This window comes from Nerophis lumbriciformis, linkage group LG12 (assembly GCF_033978685.3).
Source record: "Nerophis lumbriciformis linkage group LG12, RoL_Nlum_v2.1, whole genome shotgun sequence".
NCBI lineage: Eukaryota > Metazoa > Chordata > Actinopteri > Syngnathiformes > Syngnathidae > Nerophis > Nerophis lumbriciformis.
In genome coordinates this window covers 18,354,321-18,370,645 of record NC_084559.2, presented here as the reverse complement: position 1 = coordinate 18,370,645, position 16,325 = coordinate 18,354,321, and the positions used below count along the sequence as shown (strand labels likewise).

The 16,325-nt window shown below is 40.5% G+C and overlaps 2 protein-coding genes across 3 annotated transcripts in view; both read left to right on the top strand.

Moving 5' to 3' along the window:
• Positions 1 to 228, top strand: part of vamp5 (vesicle-associated membrane protein 5) — a 21,520-nt gene extending 21,292 nt beyond the window's left edge. The window contains exon 3 of one of the 2 annotated variants that reach the window (XM_061985765.2): positions 1 to 228. This exon is cut by the window's left edge and continues 1,586 nt beyond it. The gene's annotated coding sequence lies outside the window, so the exon portion shown is untranslated. The other variant, XM_061985766.2, reaches the window with a different exon arrangement.
• Positions 229 to 888: 660 nt separating this feature from the next.
• The window catches only part of LOC133623071 (stalled ribosome sensor GCN1-like), a 73,652-nt gene continuing 58,215 nt past the window's right edge, over positions 889 to 16,325 (top strand). The window contains exons 1-12 of the mRNA XM_061986015.2: positions 889 to 989; positions 9,499 to 9,601; positions 9,683 to 9,746; positions 9,810 to 9,941; positions 11,860 to 11,968; positions 12,101 to 12,199; positions 12,316 to 12,450; positions 12,536 to 12,713; positions 14,521 to 14,595; positions 14,735 to 14,863; positions 15,644 to 15,694; positions 15,788 to 15,886. Coding sequence (XP_061841999.1) covers positions 972 to 989; positions 9,499 to 9,601; positions 9,683 to 9,746; positions 9,810 to 9,941; positions 11,860 to 11,968; positions 12,101 to 12,199; positions 12,316 to 12,450; positions 12,536 to 12,713; positions 14,521 to 14,595; positions 14,735 to 14,863; positions 15,644 to 15,694; positions 15,788 to 15,886 — 1,192 coding nt within the window. The 5' untranslated portion in view covers positions 889 to 971. The remainder of the gene's footprint in view (positions 990 to 9,498; positions 9,602 to 9,682; positions 9,747 to 9,809; positions 9,942 to 11,859; positions 11,969 to 12,100; positions 12,200 to 12,315; positions 12,451 to 12,535; positions 12,714 to 14,520; positions 14,596 to 14,734; positions 14,864 to 15,643; positions 15,695 to 15,787; positions 15,887 to 16,325) is intronic.

Below are 16,325 nucleotides of genomic sequence, written 5' to 3'. Positions count from 1 at the left end.
TGCCCTAAGAGCATGGCCAGAGACAGGAGCAGACCCAACAAAGCAACCAAGAGAGCCCTTGGCCGCCCACTACCTCTCGGCCAGTGTCCAGTCCCCTATGGATGAGCGAGGATACGTCTAAGGCAGTGGTTCTTAACCTGGGTTCGATCGAACCCTAGGGATTCAGTGAGTCGGCCTCAGGGGTTCGGTGGAGGTCAAGACACACCCGACTCATCGTGTAAAAAAAAAACTTCTCCCTATCGGCGTATTACGGATACGGCAACAGCAGAAGTCACACTGATTTTCAGGTGTGTCATTTTTTGTGAGCTCATGCACTGTGGAGGTTTTGTTCTTTGAACGAGGTGATGTTCATGCACGGTTCATTTTGTGCGCCAGTTAAAAAAACATATAACTGTCTTGAATTTGAAAAAAAAACATCTTATTTTTCACTAAAGAAGGGTTCGGTGAATGTGCATATGAAACTGGTGGGGTTCGGTCAGGGGCGCCGCTAGGGATTTTGGGCCCCATGAAAAGAATCTTTACAGGGCCCCCAACACAGTGTCATTATTTTTTCTGTATTATAATTTCATCATCATTAGGGGCCTCTCTGGGCCCCCTCCATCATGGGCCCCTAGAATCCGTCTCCTTTACCCCCCCCCCCCCCCCCCTTTTCGGCGCCCCTGGGTTCGGTACCTCCAACAAGGTTAAGAACCACTTGATCTAAAACAAACAGACATTATACGTAAGGCCGCCTGTCAACCACTAGATGGCGACAAAGACAAGTACAATGAGCCTCTAACAAGCACCCATACAAGTATGTTATGAGCATCACGAACTCTGATAAAAATTCGAAAACATATAATTTTAGTTTTTTTTTATAAACAATGCATTGTTATTAAAAAAAATAAAATAAAAAATGAAAAAAATAACTGCGGCAGCGTCCTGACCCGGAAGTGACACCGCCAACGACTTCCTGTGTCAAGACCGGCAACATGGCAGCGGACACGCAGGTATGTGTGGCTGGCGTCTTTAAATGCCATAAATCATATGAAAATGTTTTTTTTCTTGTTTCTTTGCGTCTTAAGCCACATTTTGTGATGTTCGAGTGTGTTTTTTAGTCTTGGAAGAATGTTCTGACTCTCAACTGGGCACGACGCGTAAAATGAGCTAGCTTCATGGCTAATAGAATGGAGCGACGTAACACGAGAATGATTACTTTTAGTAACTTCTTCACACCAAAGAGGAACAATGATATTTAATGTTCGGCAGAGGGAAGGATTATCAAATGTTTCTTACCACCACCATCATCAGTACAATCAATGATTGTTATTAATACTAAAAATAAATGTTTTACATCCTCGCCAAATCACAAGACTTCAATATTATTTCAATATTATCCATCCATCCATTTTCTACCGCTTGTCCCTTTTTGGGGTCGCGGGGGGTGCTGGAGCCTATCTCAATATTATATTCGACTGTAACTTGTATGCATGCTATACCGTTGTTTAGGTCAGTGTTATTCAACCACTGTGCCGCGGCACACTTGTCTGGTGTGTCGTGGGAAATTATGAAACTTCCCCTAATTGGTTCAAAAATATTTTTTTTTGCAAATCAATAATTATAATCTGCAAATAATGTGCCTCTGCTTAGTGTCTGTGCTGTGTAAAACTCAGCAGGGTAACCACGTAATTCTCCATGTCAGTATGTGGCATCGGGTAGTAAATTGCTTTGTAAAAGTCGAAATGTGTCGGGTGAGACGAGGATGGTTTGTTGTTAGAGATGTCCGATAATGGCTTTTTTGCCGATATTGTCCAACTCTTATTTACCGATTCCGATATCAACCGATACCGATATATACAGTCGTGGAATTAACACATTATTAGAGATGTCGAGCTATGCGTTAAAATGTAATATCGGAAATTATCGGTATCGTTTTTTTTATTATCGGTATCAGGTTTTTTTATTTTTATTAAATCAACATAAAAAACACAAGATATACTTAAAATTAGTACACCAACCCCAAAACCCTCCCTCCCCCATTTACACTCATTCACACAAAAGGGTTGTTTCTTTCTGTTATTAATATTCTGGTTCCTACATTATATATCAATATATATCAATACAGTCTGCAGGGATACAATCCGTAAGCACACGAGTGTACGTGCTGCTGGTCCACTAATAGTACTAACCTTTAACAGTTAATTTTACTAATTTTCATTCATTACTAGTTTCTATGTAACTGTTTTTATATTGTTTTATTTTCTTTTTTATTCAAGAAAATGTTTTTAATTTATCTTATTTTATTTTATAACAATTTTTTAAAAGTACCTTATCTTCACCATACCTGGTTGTTCAAATTAGGCATAATAATGTGTTAAATCCACGACTGTATATATCGGTATCGGTTGATATCGGTATCGGTAATTAAAGAGTTGGACAATATCGGATATCGGCAAAAAGCCATCATCGGACATCCCTACACATTATTATGCCTAACTTTGTTGTGATGCCCCGCTGGATGCATTAAACAATGTAACAAGGTTTTCCAAAATAAATCAACTCAAGTTATGGAAAAAAGTGCCAACATGGCACTGCCATATTTATTATTGAAGTCAAAAAGTGCATTATTTTTTTTAACATGCCTCAAAACAGCAACTTGGAATTTGAGACATGCTCTCCCTGAGAGAGCATGAGGAGGTTGAGGTGGGCGAGGTTATGTAGGGGGTAGCGGGGTTTTGTAGGGGGTAGCGGGTGTGTATATTGTAGAGTCCCGGAAAAGTTAGTGCTGCAAGGGGTTCTGGGTATTTGTTCTGTTGTGTTTATGTTGTGTTACGGTGCGGATGTTCTCCCGAAATGTGTTTGTCATTCTTGTTTGGTGTGGGTTCACAGTGTGGCGCATATTTGTAACAGTGTTAAAGTTGTTTATACGACCACCCTCAGTGTGACCTTTATGGCTGTTGACCAAGTATGAATTGTATTCACTTGTGTGTGAAAAGCCGTAGATATTATGTGATTGGGCCGGCACGCAAAGGCAGGTTTATTGGCGCTCTGTACTTCTCCCTACGTCCGTGTACACAGCTGTGTTTTTAAAAGTCATACATTTTACTTTTTGAAACCGATACCGATAATTTTTAAACCGATAATTTCCGATATTACATTTTAAAGCATTTATCGGCCGATAATATTGGCAGTCCGATATTATCGGACATCCCTATTTGTTGTGATCCCAATATGCAGACCACGGCGTGCAAGAAAAAAGGTATGTAACGCTTAAACTAAAAATGAACAAAAGGAAAAGGTATGCAAAACGAAAGTAAAAACTGAACTGACTACAAAGTAAACAGAAACAGAATGCTGGACGACAGCAAAAACTTACAGCGTCCGCAAAGTACATCCGCGCATGACGTGACAATCCACAATGTCCACACAAAAAAAGGTAGCGACAACTTAAATAGCCTCGCTAGCTAACACAAAGCAGGTGCGGGGAATAGCGCTCAAAGGAAGACATGAAACTGCTACAGGAAATCACCAACAAAACAGGAAGGGCCACCAAAATAACAGCGCAAGACAAGAACTAAAGCACAGGAAAACACCAACAAACTCAAAATAAGGCACGACGACCTGGTGGAGTATCTTTTTTGTAACGTTTTCTGCTGGTGGTGTGCCTCTGTATTCTTAAATGAAAAAAAAACGTGCCTTGCCTCAAAAAAGGTTGAAAAACACTGGTTTAGGTTATTGTGTAAACAACGCCTTTATTTTCTCTTTTACTGAGAAGAACACATTTTACAGTGGAACGGTGTATGAGTTCATTAATCATTTTCTCAAGTCTGAGAACAAGCCCGCAGTTGTACTGTACTACTTTTACAAATATGTATGTCATAATGTTATCATCAATCAATCAATCAATCAAAGTTTATTTATATAGCCCTAAATCACAAGTGTCCCAAAGGGCTGCACAAGCCACAACGACATCAACTCAGATCCCACATCAGGGCAAGAAAAAAACTCAACCCAATGGGATTACAATGAGAAACCTTAGAGCCTCATCTGTGGTCACCTAATAACCTCTCCACGCAGGAGAGAGGGGCAGAGCAGAAAAGAGACGGCAGATCAACTGGTCTAAAAAGGGGTCTATTTAAAGGTTAGTGTATGCAAATGAGTTTTAAGATGGGACTTAAATGCTTCCACTGAGGTAGCATCTCTAACTGTTACCGAGAGGGCATTCCATAGTACTGGGAATCACTAATAAGCCGGAGTTCTTTGAACGCAGATTTCTTGCAAGATAGGATGGAGCTAGGCCGTTTAGTATTTTATACCTAAGTAGTAAAACCTTAAAGTCACATCTTAGTGCACAGGAAGCCAGCGCAGGTGAGCCAGTATAGGCGTAATATGATCAAACTTTCTTGTTCTTGTCAAAAGTCTAGCATGGATGTCAACAATGCAGAACTACTGACAAACATGTCCGTATGATTACAGTGCTACGTCAGTTGTTGTACACAATCCATTCCTAAAGGTCCAACGACGATCACACGAAAACTTAAAGCAATTTGCTCATAGGAAATACCGTAAATCCAATTAATCTGTTCCAGACATGTTAACAAAAACACACAATAAAGTTTTACAAGCTGAAAACATTGGGAAATTAATATACATAATGAATTAAATGGAGGTAGCACGGTGGAACACGGGTTAGTGCAGTGGTTCTTAACCTTGTTGGATGTACCATATGGCGTCACATTAGTGCCAAAAATCCGAGCGCATAAAAACTGTTATCGCGCGCTGATTCTCGACTTCGTGCGCGCGCGCGACACCCTTTTGTGCGCGCGTGGTGCCTTTTTGCGCGCTCTCTTTGTACTCCTGGCATCTCTCCTCGCGCTGTCATGTTTCTTTTTGGCACTTTGGGGGCGGGTAAGCTTAGAGGGCCCCTCCTTTCTGATTGGCTGTGAGCATTTTTCATATGACCAATCATTCTCCAGTGTAGCAACGTTGTAGCCATCTTACCTCGGACATCTAGCCTCAATCATTACATTGATGTCAATGGTACATGTACTAATTAAATTACCATAACTTGCTCGATTTTCGACAAATTTACAAACGGTTTGCCTTGTTACAAATCTTATTACATGTAGATATGACATAGGATGCTGTACCTGTTGAAATTACCTCTTTCGCTTTAAAAAAAAAGACTTGATTGTGCAACATAGTTGTGTAGGGTCAGTGTTAGTCAGTTCTCTGATTATTTTAAACTGTTTCAGAATACATTATTAAAAGCTATTTTTAACATTTTAAAAACAAAATTCAAAGATTATTTCATTAATTTTATGGCTGAATCAAAAGAAATTCCATAAATTAGAAAACAAATGTTCAAGAAGAAGTGAAAATATAAAATAATGTTATGGTTGGATGTTATTGCTGGTGGACCAGTTCTGGCTGAAAGATGTGATTATGGTGTTTGTTGTCTTATTATTTATTTGGCTCACATTTTGTATTACCCTGTATTGTGTTTATGTGGTATGAAATAACCTTCATCACCACTTCTTCCTCTGTAAATCTTGATACATATTGACGATGACCCGCCCTGCTATACTTCTGATTGGCTCTGAGCATTTTTCAGCATTTTTCGCCTGACCAATCAGAAAGAAGGGGCCGTCTAAGCATACCCGCCCCCAAAGTGCCAAAAAGAAACATGACAGCGCGAGCAGAGATGCCAGGAGTACACAGAGCGCGCACAGAAAGGCACCGCGCGCGCGCAAAAAGGCACCACGCGCGCGCAAAAGGGTGTCGCGCGAAGTGGAGAATCAGCGCGCGATAACAGTTTTTATGCGCTCGGATTTTTGGCACTAATGTGACGCCATAGTACCGAACCCCACCAGTTTCATATGCGCATTCACCGAACCCTTCTTTAGTGAAAAATAAAATGTTTTTTTTATTCAAATTCAAGACAAAGTTATATGTTTTTGGTAACACTTTAGTATGGGGAACATATTCTAAGTAACAAAGACTTAATTTAGAGTTATTTGGACACCAGTGGAACATATTCTAAGTAATAAAGACTTACCGTATTTTCCGCACCATAAGGCGCCCTGGGTTAAAAGCCGCGCCTTCAATGAACGGCATATTTCAAAACTTTGTCCACCAATAAGCCGCCCCATGTTGTAAGCCGCATCTAACTGCGCTAAAGGAATGTCAAAAAAACAGTCAGATAGGTCAGTCAAACTTTAATAATATATTAAAAACCAGCGTTCTAACAACTCTGTTCACTCCCAAAATGTACGCAAATGTGCAATCACAAACATACGTATATCAACATGGACAGAGCTGCGTGAAAAAAGCCACCCGGCCTCTTCGCGTAAACTTAAACTTACCTTAACCACTCGCTCATCTTTTCTTCATCCATCCCTTCGAGTTAGCTTTTATGATGACGCCGGCTGGAAAGGTCTCTTTTGGCAAGGTCTTCCTTTTGAATATCACCACGGGTGGAAGTTAGCATGGCAAGCTAGAACCACAGTGAAGGATGACTTCTCATTCCCTGTGGTGCGAATATTCACCGTACGTGCTCCCGTTCCACAGTGCGGTTCACAGGAATATCAGTTGCTGTGAAATACGGTAGTAATCCGTGTGCGGATGGAGAGATTGCGTCTTTTCATGAACCGGATCCTTGTCGCTTAGTAGGAGCCATTTTGTGGTCTTTACAGATGTAAACAGGAAATGAAACGTACGGTGATATCCGCGCGTTTTTTCTTCTTCTTCCGGGGGCGGGTGGTTGCTTACAGTAGAAGAAGAAGCGCTTCCTGTTCTATGGGGGCGGGTGCTTACCTTGGCGGTTGCTTGCGTAGAAGAAGAAGCGCTTCCTGTTCTACCGGGAAAAAAGATGGCGGCTGTTTACCTAAGTTGCGAGATCGAAACTTTATGAAAATGAATCTTAATATTTATCCATATATAAAGCGCACCGGGTTAAAAGCCGCACTGTCAGCTTTTGAGTAAATTTGTGGTTTTTAGGTGCGGCTAATGGTGCGGAAAATACGGTAATTTAGAGTTATTTAGTTAGGGTTAGAGGGTTAGGGCCTGGGTTAGAGGGTTAGGGTTATAATAAGGCCATGCCGAATAAGGCATTAATTAGTACTTAATAATGACTAGATAAGAGCCAATATGTTACTAACTTGCATGTTAATAAGCAACTAATTAATGGTGAATATGTTCCCCATACTAAAGTGTTACCATGTTTTTTTACTGGTGCATAAAATGAACCGTGCATGAACATCACCTTGTTCAAACAACAAAACCAACACAGTGCATAAACTCACAACAAATTACACACCTGCAAACCAGTCAGCTGTTGCCGTATCCGTAATACGCCGATAGGGAGAAGTTTGTATTTACACAATGAGTCGGGTGTGTCTTGACCTCCGCCGAACCCCTAGGGTTCGATCGAACCCAGGTTAAGAACCAGTGGGTTAATGCATGTACCTCACAATGCGAAGGTCCTTAGTAGTCCTGAGTTCAATCCCGGGCTCGGGATCTTTCTGTGTGGAGTTTGCATGTTCTCCCCGTGACTGCGTGGGTTCCCTCCGGGTATTCCGGGTACTGCGGCTTCCTCCCACCTCCAAAAACATGCACCTAGGGCAGCGGTTCTTAACAAACCCCACGGGTTTCATATGCGCATTCACCGAACCCTTCTTTAGTGAAAAATTCAAGACAAAGTTATATGTTTTTTTTACAGGTGCTCAAAATGAACCGTGCATGAACATCACCTTGTTCAAAGAACAAAACCAACACAGTGCATAAACTCTCAACAAATTACACACCTGAAAACCATATCGTCCATAATACGACGATGGGGAGAAGTTTTTATTTACATTATGAGTCGGGTGTGTCTTGACCTCCGCGACCACCGAACCCCTGAGGCCGACTCACCGAACCCCTAGGGTTCAATCGAACCCAGGTTAAGAACCACTGACCTAGGGATAGGTTGATTGGCATTACAAAAAATTGGCCCTAGTGTGTGAATGTGAGTGTGAATGTTGTCTGTCTATCTGCGTTGGCCCTGCGATGAGGTGGCGACTTGTCCAGGGTGTACCCCGCCTTCCGCCTGAATGCAGCTGAGATAGGCTCCAGCACCCTCCGCGACCCCGAAAGGGACAAGCGTTAGAAAATGGATGAATGGAATTAAATGGAAAAACGAACACTTAACATCACTTATACCTTTCTAAAAGACAGCGATGAACGGAGCTGAAGAAGATCAACACGGACACCGCTTTCCTACATAAGTTCTTTCTTGAATTCATTAGTGTTTCTTACCCTATTCTTTTATGGGACTATCAACTTTCTTTGGCCCCATAGCGATGACAAAACTACCGTATTTTCCGCACCATAAGGCGCCCTGGGTTAAAAGCCGCGCCTTCAATGAACGGCATATTTCAAAACTTTGTCCACCTATAAGCCGCCCGGTGTTGTAAGCCGCATCTAACTGCGCTAAAGGAATGTCAAAAAAACAGTCAGATAGGTCAGTCAAACTTTAATAATATATTAAAAACCAGCGTTCTAACAACTCTGTTCACTCCCAAAATGTACGCAAATGTGCAATCACAAACATACGTATATCAACATGGACAGAGCTGCGTGAAAAAAGCCACCCGGCCTCTTCGCGTAAACTTAAACTTACCTTAACCACTCGCTCATCTTTTCTTCATCCATCCCTTCGAGTTAGCTTTTTATGATGACGCCGGCTGGAAAGGTCTCTTTTGGCAAGGTCTTCCTTTTGAATATCACCATGGGTGGAAGTTTCTGGCCATTAGCATGGCAAGCTAGAACCACAGTGAAGGATGACTTCTCATTCCCTGTGGTGCGAATATTCACCGTACGTGCTCCCGTTGTATCCACAGTGCGTTTCACAGGAATATCAGTTGCTGTGAAATAGTAATCCGTGTGCGGATGGAGAGATTGCGTCTTTTCATGAACCGGATCCCTGACGCTTAGTAGGAGACATTTTGTGGTCTTTACAGATGTAAACACACAAAGGAAATGAAACGTACGGTATATCCGCGCGCTTTTTCTTCTTCTACGCGGGCGGGTGGTTGCTTACAGTAGAAGAAGAAGCACTTCCTGTTCTATGGGGGCGGGTGCTTACCTTGGTGGTTGCTTGCGTAGAAGAAGAAGCGCTTCCTGTTCTACCGGGAAAAAAGATGGCGGCTGTTTACCGAAGTTGCGAGATCGAAACTTTATGAAAATGAATCGCAATATTAATCCATATATAAAGCGCACCGGGTTAAAAGCCGCACTGTCAGCTTTTGAGTAAATTTGTGGTTTTTAGGTGTGGTTTTTAGGTGCGGCTAATAGTGCGGAAAATACGGTACGTAAACCATGGAAACATTTTGGGGGAAATGTTTGTTAAACAACGAATCATACAGAATATGGGGTGTACGGAATCCTAGGTACTTCTGTGTCGCTGTGACCTCCAATTTCCTGTTTGTGTCTTGTCTCTTTAAGGTCCATTTTCACTCAATCTAATTTGTCTTGCAGGTTTCAGAGACGCTGAAGAAATTTGCTTTAAAAGTGACTACAGCCAGTGTGAAAGAACGCAAGGAGATTTTCGGAGAGCTGAAACAATGTTTAAAGGATAAAGGTGAGTGTTTCTGTGTTTTTTATGCTCCGATTGTAGTGTTCGAACTTCAGCTCATGCTGTTTGTCGAACGCTTTCTTTTAGATTTACCAGATCCTGCCATAAAAGGCCTTTGCAAGCTCTTCTGCCTCACTCCTCACAGATATCGGTAAGTGCCAACTTGTGGTTAGTTTTATTCATTTTTTTACAAGCTAATAATTGTGTTTCTAAGGGATGCTGCTTCCCGCCGAGAGCTCCTCTCTGCCATTGCGCAGCTGGCGGAGCGTCAACCCGACATTCTGGTGATGAGCCTTCTCCACTGCCTTCAAACCGGCGGACTCGTCAACAAAAACGGAGAGCCGGGGTATGCGCCTGACTGGATGTAGCTGATGTAGCAGTTTTGACACCACACTGCAAACCAGACATATATCCAAGGGATGGGGCTAATAAACGGGGACAGTAGACAGTATTGTCTGCTTAACCTTGTTTTAAATTAATTTTAGATCAAAGTAAAATATTATTATTATAATGCAAGCAACAGTGTTTTCTACAGGACGGCAATCTGTTTGTTGCTTTTGTGAGAGAGAAAAAAAGTGAGAAAAAACATGAAAAGCAAAACAAATGTTTTGATGGAAATATAAATGTTACCTATACTGTCGCTTGTTTTTGTGTGGCTATCAACCAGCTACTCGTTGAAAAAGGATACGTGTTTTCCAACCAAACTAGCATGTTATATGCTGTGTTGGGTTAGTTACTGAAAAACAGTAACTAGTTACTAGTAACTTTATTTCAAAAGAAACTCAGTTACACCAAAAAGTAATGCGTTACTTTGAAAAGTAACTATTTAGTTACTTTTGTTAATTTATTTTTTAAGGCTCCCATTAATGCCCTTTTAGCCTTCATTTTAGTACTGTTATTGCACGGGAGAATAATACAATCTGTTGATCAACTTGACATGCATTTGCATCACTGAACTCTGCTAAGCAATGTGGTCTACATACAACACACAAAGACAAATATCTTTCAAAGGGCCAATTTATTTTGGGCCAGAACAAATTGACAAAACTATTTTAAATAGCTGCAACATAACATACATATGTAACAAACCGCATAATAACAACATGTCACAACATGGCTGAAAACCTGGCTTCACCCAAGGAAGGCACACATGACATGATTATATGTCATGTCACTATATACAGCACACATACTGCTACACAGACGCCTAACCAGGCGTTCTTTTCTCTCAAGGAATTGTGAAATAAAATCATGTCTTCAGTGAAGCCCAGAACACTCTACGCATTTCCCCAGTTTTAGTTTAGAGAAAAGGAAAATTGGCCTGGCCCACTAGGATCCCTTTTTATGTTTGTGAACTTTATAGTCTATACATTTAGAGTGATGTGATAATCAAACACTCTAGAAGTCTAGAATGAAATAGTATATAAGAGAATTGACAGAGTGTGTACCTTCAGTGCTGAATGATGAGCAGAGGCAGAGTTTGGAGTGTTTTCTTTAGCTTGCTTTCCATGTTTATGTACTCACTGTCCACTGTGTCCAGGAACTTGGAAAATGTTTTCGTGCCATTTGCCGTTTGACGCCCGCTATCATGCTAATTAGCTACCTGAAAGCGGGTGACTCCACTGTAAAAATAGCCTGCATGTCTTCTAGCACATACGCTGCAATGGCTCTATCAGTGTTGTCCTGGCTAGCAGTGCCTCCGTTAAAATCCTTAGGTGAAGTGCGTCTCTCTTTACTAGCTTCGTCGAAGCATGTTGCTTTTGTAGCTGTTTCAGCCGATTTGAATTGCTGTTTTGGGCAGTAGATCTTTGATCGAAGACGCAACTTACATTTAACTAAAATGTACTTTTCTTTGTGCTCGACAAAAGAAAAGTAGTGAGAATATCTCCATGTTAAGAAACTCGGCTTTGGCTCCGCCATGATGTCTTGTTAGTAAACACAGACCCCCCCTCCCCCACCCTCCTCCACACACACACACAGACACTGCAACTCGCCAATAAAACACAACTCAGATCTTCTCAGTTTCTAGCCGATACTATATAAAAAATAACACAGTAACGCATCATGTAGTAACGGTAACTGAGTTACTGAATATAAAAAAATAACGGGTTAGACTACTCTAAACCGCCGAAAGTAACGTGTTAGTCCCAACCCTGGTTATATGGAGCTTGTGTACAGCAACAAAACAATAAGCAGAACGAAAAAGTCACTTGTTGTTTATAGTACGGCTAAATGATCACTTTTTATCCCCACCATACTTTCAGGAAAAGCACAGGCTCTGCTTCCTTTATTGGCCTGTCGTGGACCTGTCTTCTAGTCCCCACTGTCTTTTCTTCTCCAGAGAAGAGAGATGGACCCACCTGGAATAAAATGGTCAGTGCAACTACAGCATTAACTTGAGTAGTAGTATTTTCATGCAAAAAAAACCTCTCATATATTTTTCTGTGTATGAATGAACATTGTATTGAATGTGACATGGATGTTTTTGCCAATATCTTCTCTCAGGTGCAGGTTCAGAGCCTGCTTGTGGCTGAGGTGGTGGGTGGAGCCAAGTCCACCGCTCAGAAATCCAGCCTGAAGACTCTGACTCGTCTTTGTGAGGAAGTGAGTATTTTGCCTGCTTGACCTTTGCCTAAGAAAATCATTGACAAATATGTACTAATTTAGTCAACATAACTTGTATGACAATATACGGTGCGGCATCTTGGTTTGTTCTCCAGCATCCTGGTTTAGTTGATCAATACATCAGAACCTTGTTGAGTCTGGACCCGAACCCTGCAACTCTGGCTATGCTGGGTGTGTGTTTAGACTTCTGCACAGCTCAGAAAGACAAAGCAACAATTGACAAACATAAGGTGGGTTCTTTGATTCTGTAAAATGGCTCCAACAATTTTTTTTACCGAGGATTATGTTTTGAACTGCAAACCTGCTGTTTTCCAGAGTGCCATGTTGGACCTGTACACCAAGACAGTCCTAATGAGCAAGACTAAAACACAACAGCACATTGTGGACAAAAGTGGCTCCCTGTTGCGCCATGTCTCCCACTCTGAGTTTAAGGAACTGCTTCTCCCATGCATGCAAAAGACAATGCTGCGCAGCCCAGAAAATGCCATGCAAGGTGAGATACACGGTTTGGTTTCGATCTAAATATACATTTCATCAATCGCAAGGTGAGCATTGGTATCAGATTGATACTCGCAGGGTGGAATTGTTATATTTGTTGCAGTTTCTTGTCTATACGTCCAACAAATTACTCTAATTTTCTCAAAGTTCTGGTGAAAACAGCATTCCAGACAACAAAAATTGAATGTTAAACGTGGTATATTATGGAAGTTGACATGCTGTCATTGTGAAGAGATGGAATGTTTGTCTGGGGAAATCATGTGTCCGGGACCGTTGTCCCTTACACAGCCTTAAATCGTCTCCATTCACAAACATGGCATCCGTCAAGCGCCCTTAAAAACAGCAATACACTGCCAACCTTCACAGTAAGACTGCTTCTGGTCTGACTGTGCTAACAAGCACTCATTGGTACAATCAAAATTATTATGCTTTGACTTAAAATACTGGTCAAAATTGATGGTATATAATGTGGTTATAAAGATATTACAGTTAAATTTTTTGTCTACATCAATTCAAAGGTCAGAGCTTTAGGGACCATTTTACATTTTTATTTTGTGAGATCAATAACTAATAAATTGTCATGGTAGTTTACTGGTATATATGTATTCTGGTCTGTTAAAAAGAACAATGTACACCGAATCAAACCAAAAAACGTGTCCCAAAACTGACAAAACCTGAACCACATTTAAATATACCGTATTTTTCGAAGTATAAGCCGCTCCGGAGTATAAGTCCCACCGGCCGAAAATGCATAATAAAGAAGCAAAAAAACATATATAAGTCGCTTTTTTTGGGGACATGTATTTGATAAAAGCCAACACCAAGAATAGACATTTGAAAGGCAATTTAAAATAAATAAAGAATAGTGAACAACAGGCTGAATAAGTGTACGTTATATGAGGCATAAATAACCAACTGAGAACGTGCCTGGTATGTTAACTTAACATATTATGGTAAGAGTCATTCAAATAACTATAACATATAGAACATGCTATACGTTTACCAAACAATCTGTCACTCCTAATCGCTAAATCCCATGAAATCTTATACGTCTAGTCTCTTACGTGAATGAGCTAAATAATATTATTTGATATTTTACGGTAACGTGTTAATAATTTCACACATAAGTCGCTCCTGAGTATAAGTCGCACCCCCGGCCAAACTCTGAAAAAAACTGTGACTTATAGTCCGAAAAATATGGTATACAGTATACCTCAAACCTAAAATATGACTATGGTGAAATATAATAGCCCTTTTGAGTTAACCACTAAAGGAAAATTGGTATTTCTATTAGGCTTAGGCTACATACAGATTATAGTTACAGACGTATAACTATTATTAATATCACAACCAGTACATTACATTATTAGACTTATTTTTTCCATAAATAATTGTGCTTAGTAACACGAAATAAGGAACATACTTTGTTTATACATTTGCAGAGTTTTATATTGTTGTATTGAATTAATGAAAACATTTTATTTTCATAAATTCATTGTCCCGTGTTTTATTGTAATTACAATCAACTAACTAGGCCAATTAAAGATATTATTAAATGATGATGATATTCCATCCATCCATCCATCCATTTTCTACCGCTTATTCCCTTTGGGGTCGCGGGGGGCGCTGGAGATTCAAAGTCAAAAGTACCGGTATCAGCGGTACTAGCCCCTGTATGTAGTTGGTATTAGATCGATACAGTCCAGTATCGTCCACCACTATGTTTGGACTCCAATGTGCACGATTGATAACCACTCACTTATTAGCGCTAACAAAGTGTCTCCCCACTCATCTCTTCCCAGCGGTTTCCTGCCTGCTGTCTGCACTGACTATTGATCTGAGTCAGTATTCCATGGATATTGTAAAGGCCATAGCAAGTAAGACGCTAAAGGAAGCTACATTTTAGAATGTCATTTTGTACAGCTGGTATTTTATTAATTCCACAGTCACCCAGGTTTATTTTTATTATGACAAAGCTTGAAGATTATCAGTTTTTGGCATCCTGATCTGTTTCAGGTCAACTGAAAGCAAACAATGCCCAGCTAATGGAGGACGCAATCCAGGCCTTGAAGAACTTGGCCCAACAGTGCAGTGACGCCAGCGCTGTACAGGACATTGTAACACACCTTTTCAAGATCCTTGGAGGTGAAACAAATATTTTCCTTTCAAGCCAAATTTCTTGAGTCCCCCATATAATATTATTTTTCATAAATGTTTGTTTCAGATATCCCACAATAGAATCATGTATTGCTAAACATTTTGCCTGGATATGGGAAAGTAATTACCGTACATGTAAGGCCTACTGGGAACATAATGTTTTGTATGTCTGTAGGTTTAATATTAATCAGTTTTTTATCCACCTCTCTCTGGCACTGAACAAGTGCTGTTGTGCACTTTGTCGTCTTCGTACTTCATCACTTACCAACTGTCAATCGTAATAGATGCAATTTAAAATATTAAAGAGTCGGGAGGAAACAAACATTAGTAACACTAGTATAACAAGGTGAACTAACGTTACAGTGCTAACATCACAGTCTCATTTTAATGGCATGTTTGGTTAGCCTATTCGGCAAAGAAAAGCTAAATAATGAAACGTAAAGCTTCGTATGCCTATAGCTCACTGACAAGTACTTGGCAGAAATTTAGGATTTATTTTTAAATGTGTAGCAAAGCCTGTTTTATAATTATTTAAGTTGTAGGCCTATACATGGGACATGCTCATTTAGCCAGATGTTTTTACCAGATTTTCAAAACAGACCATTTGAGTATGTCTTGATTCAAAAGTGGTGCAAACAAATGATTATCGTTGGGATCTCATTTTAAACGCCCATTTTGCACAATAGGGGACCAATAATCACAGATTACAGCTCTTCACTCCACAGTTTTTTATTTGTATGTATTACATTGCAATGTTTATGGTTGCAGGATCTGAAGGAAAACTCACAGTTGTCACCCAAAAGATGAGTGTTTTGTCAGGTACGAGTTGTTAGAAATGTTTTTAATTCTATAGTTAAACCACATATAGTGCAGGAGTATGATTATAACCAATGTAATCATTTCTGACTCTAGGGATTGGCAGCTGTAGCCATCATGCTGTGTCGGGGACCTCAAACCAAACCCTGAGCTCTGCTGTTGCATTGATGTTCATCCCTTATCTGCAGCAAGAAGGTATTCTCTCTTTCTTTTACTCCTTACTTAGCCTTTCTTCCCCTGCATGTCAGTTTCACAAAAAGTGTAAAAAGTTACTTTTTAAAGGCTGGTAACTTAACCACAACAAAAATAGCTTCAATAAAAATGAAGGCAGGTTACACCCCGGACAAGTCGGCACCTTATCGCAGGGCCAACACAGAGACAACCATTCACGCTCACAGTCACTCTCTGGGCAAACTTTAGTAGGCTGTGCATGCAAAATTATTAAATATTATTCAAGTGCACCTGCATTGCTTTGTGACTCAATTAGAAAATGTCAGTGTTTCCCACACATTCATTTATTTGTGGCGGCCCGCCACGAAAGAATTACGTCCGCCACAAATGGATTTTTCGGCTTTTGACTCGCTCGACCGCTCATAAAAGCAATGGGACTATGTCTGTGAATGTACCTTGTAGT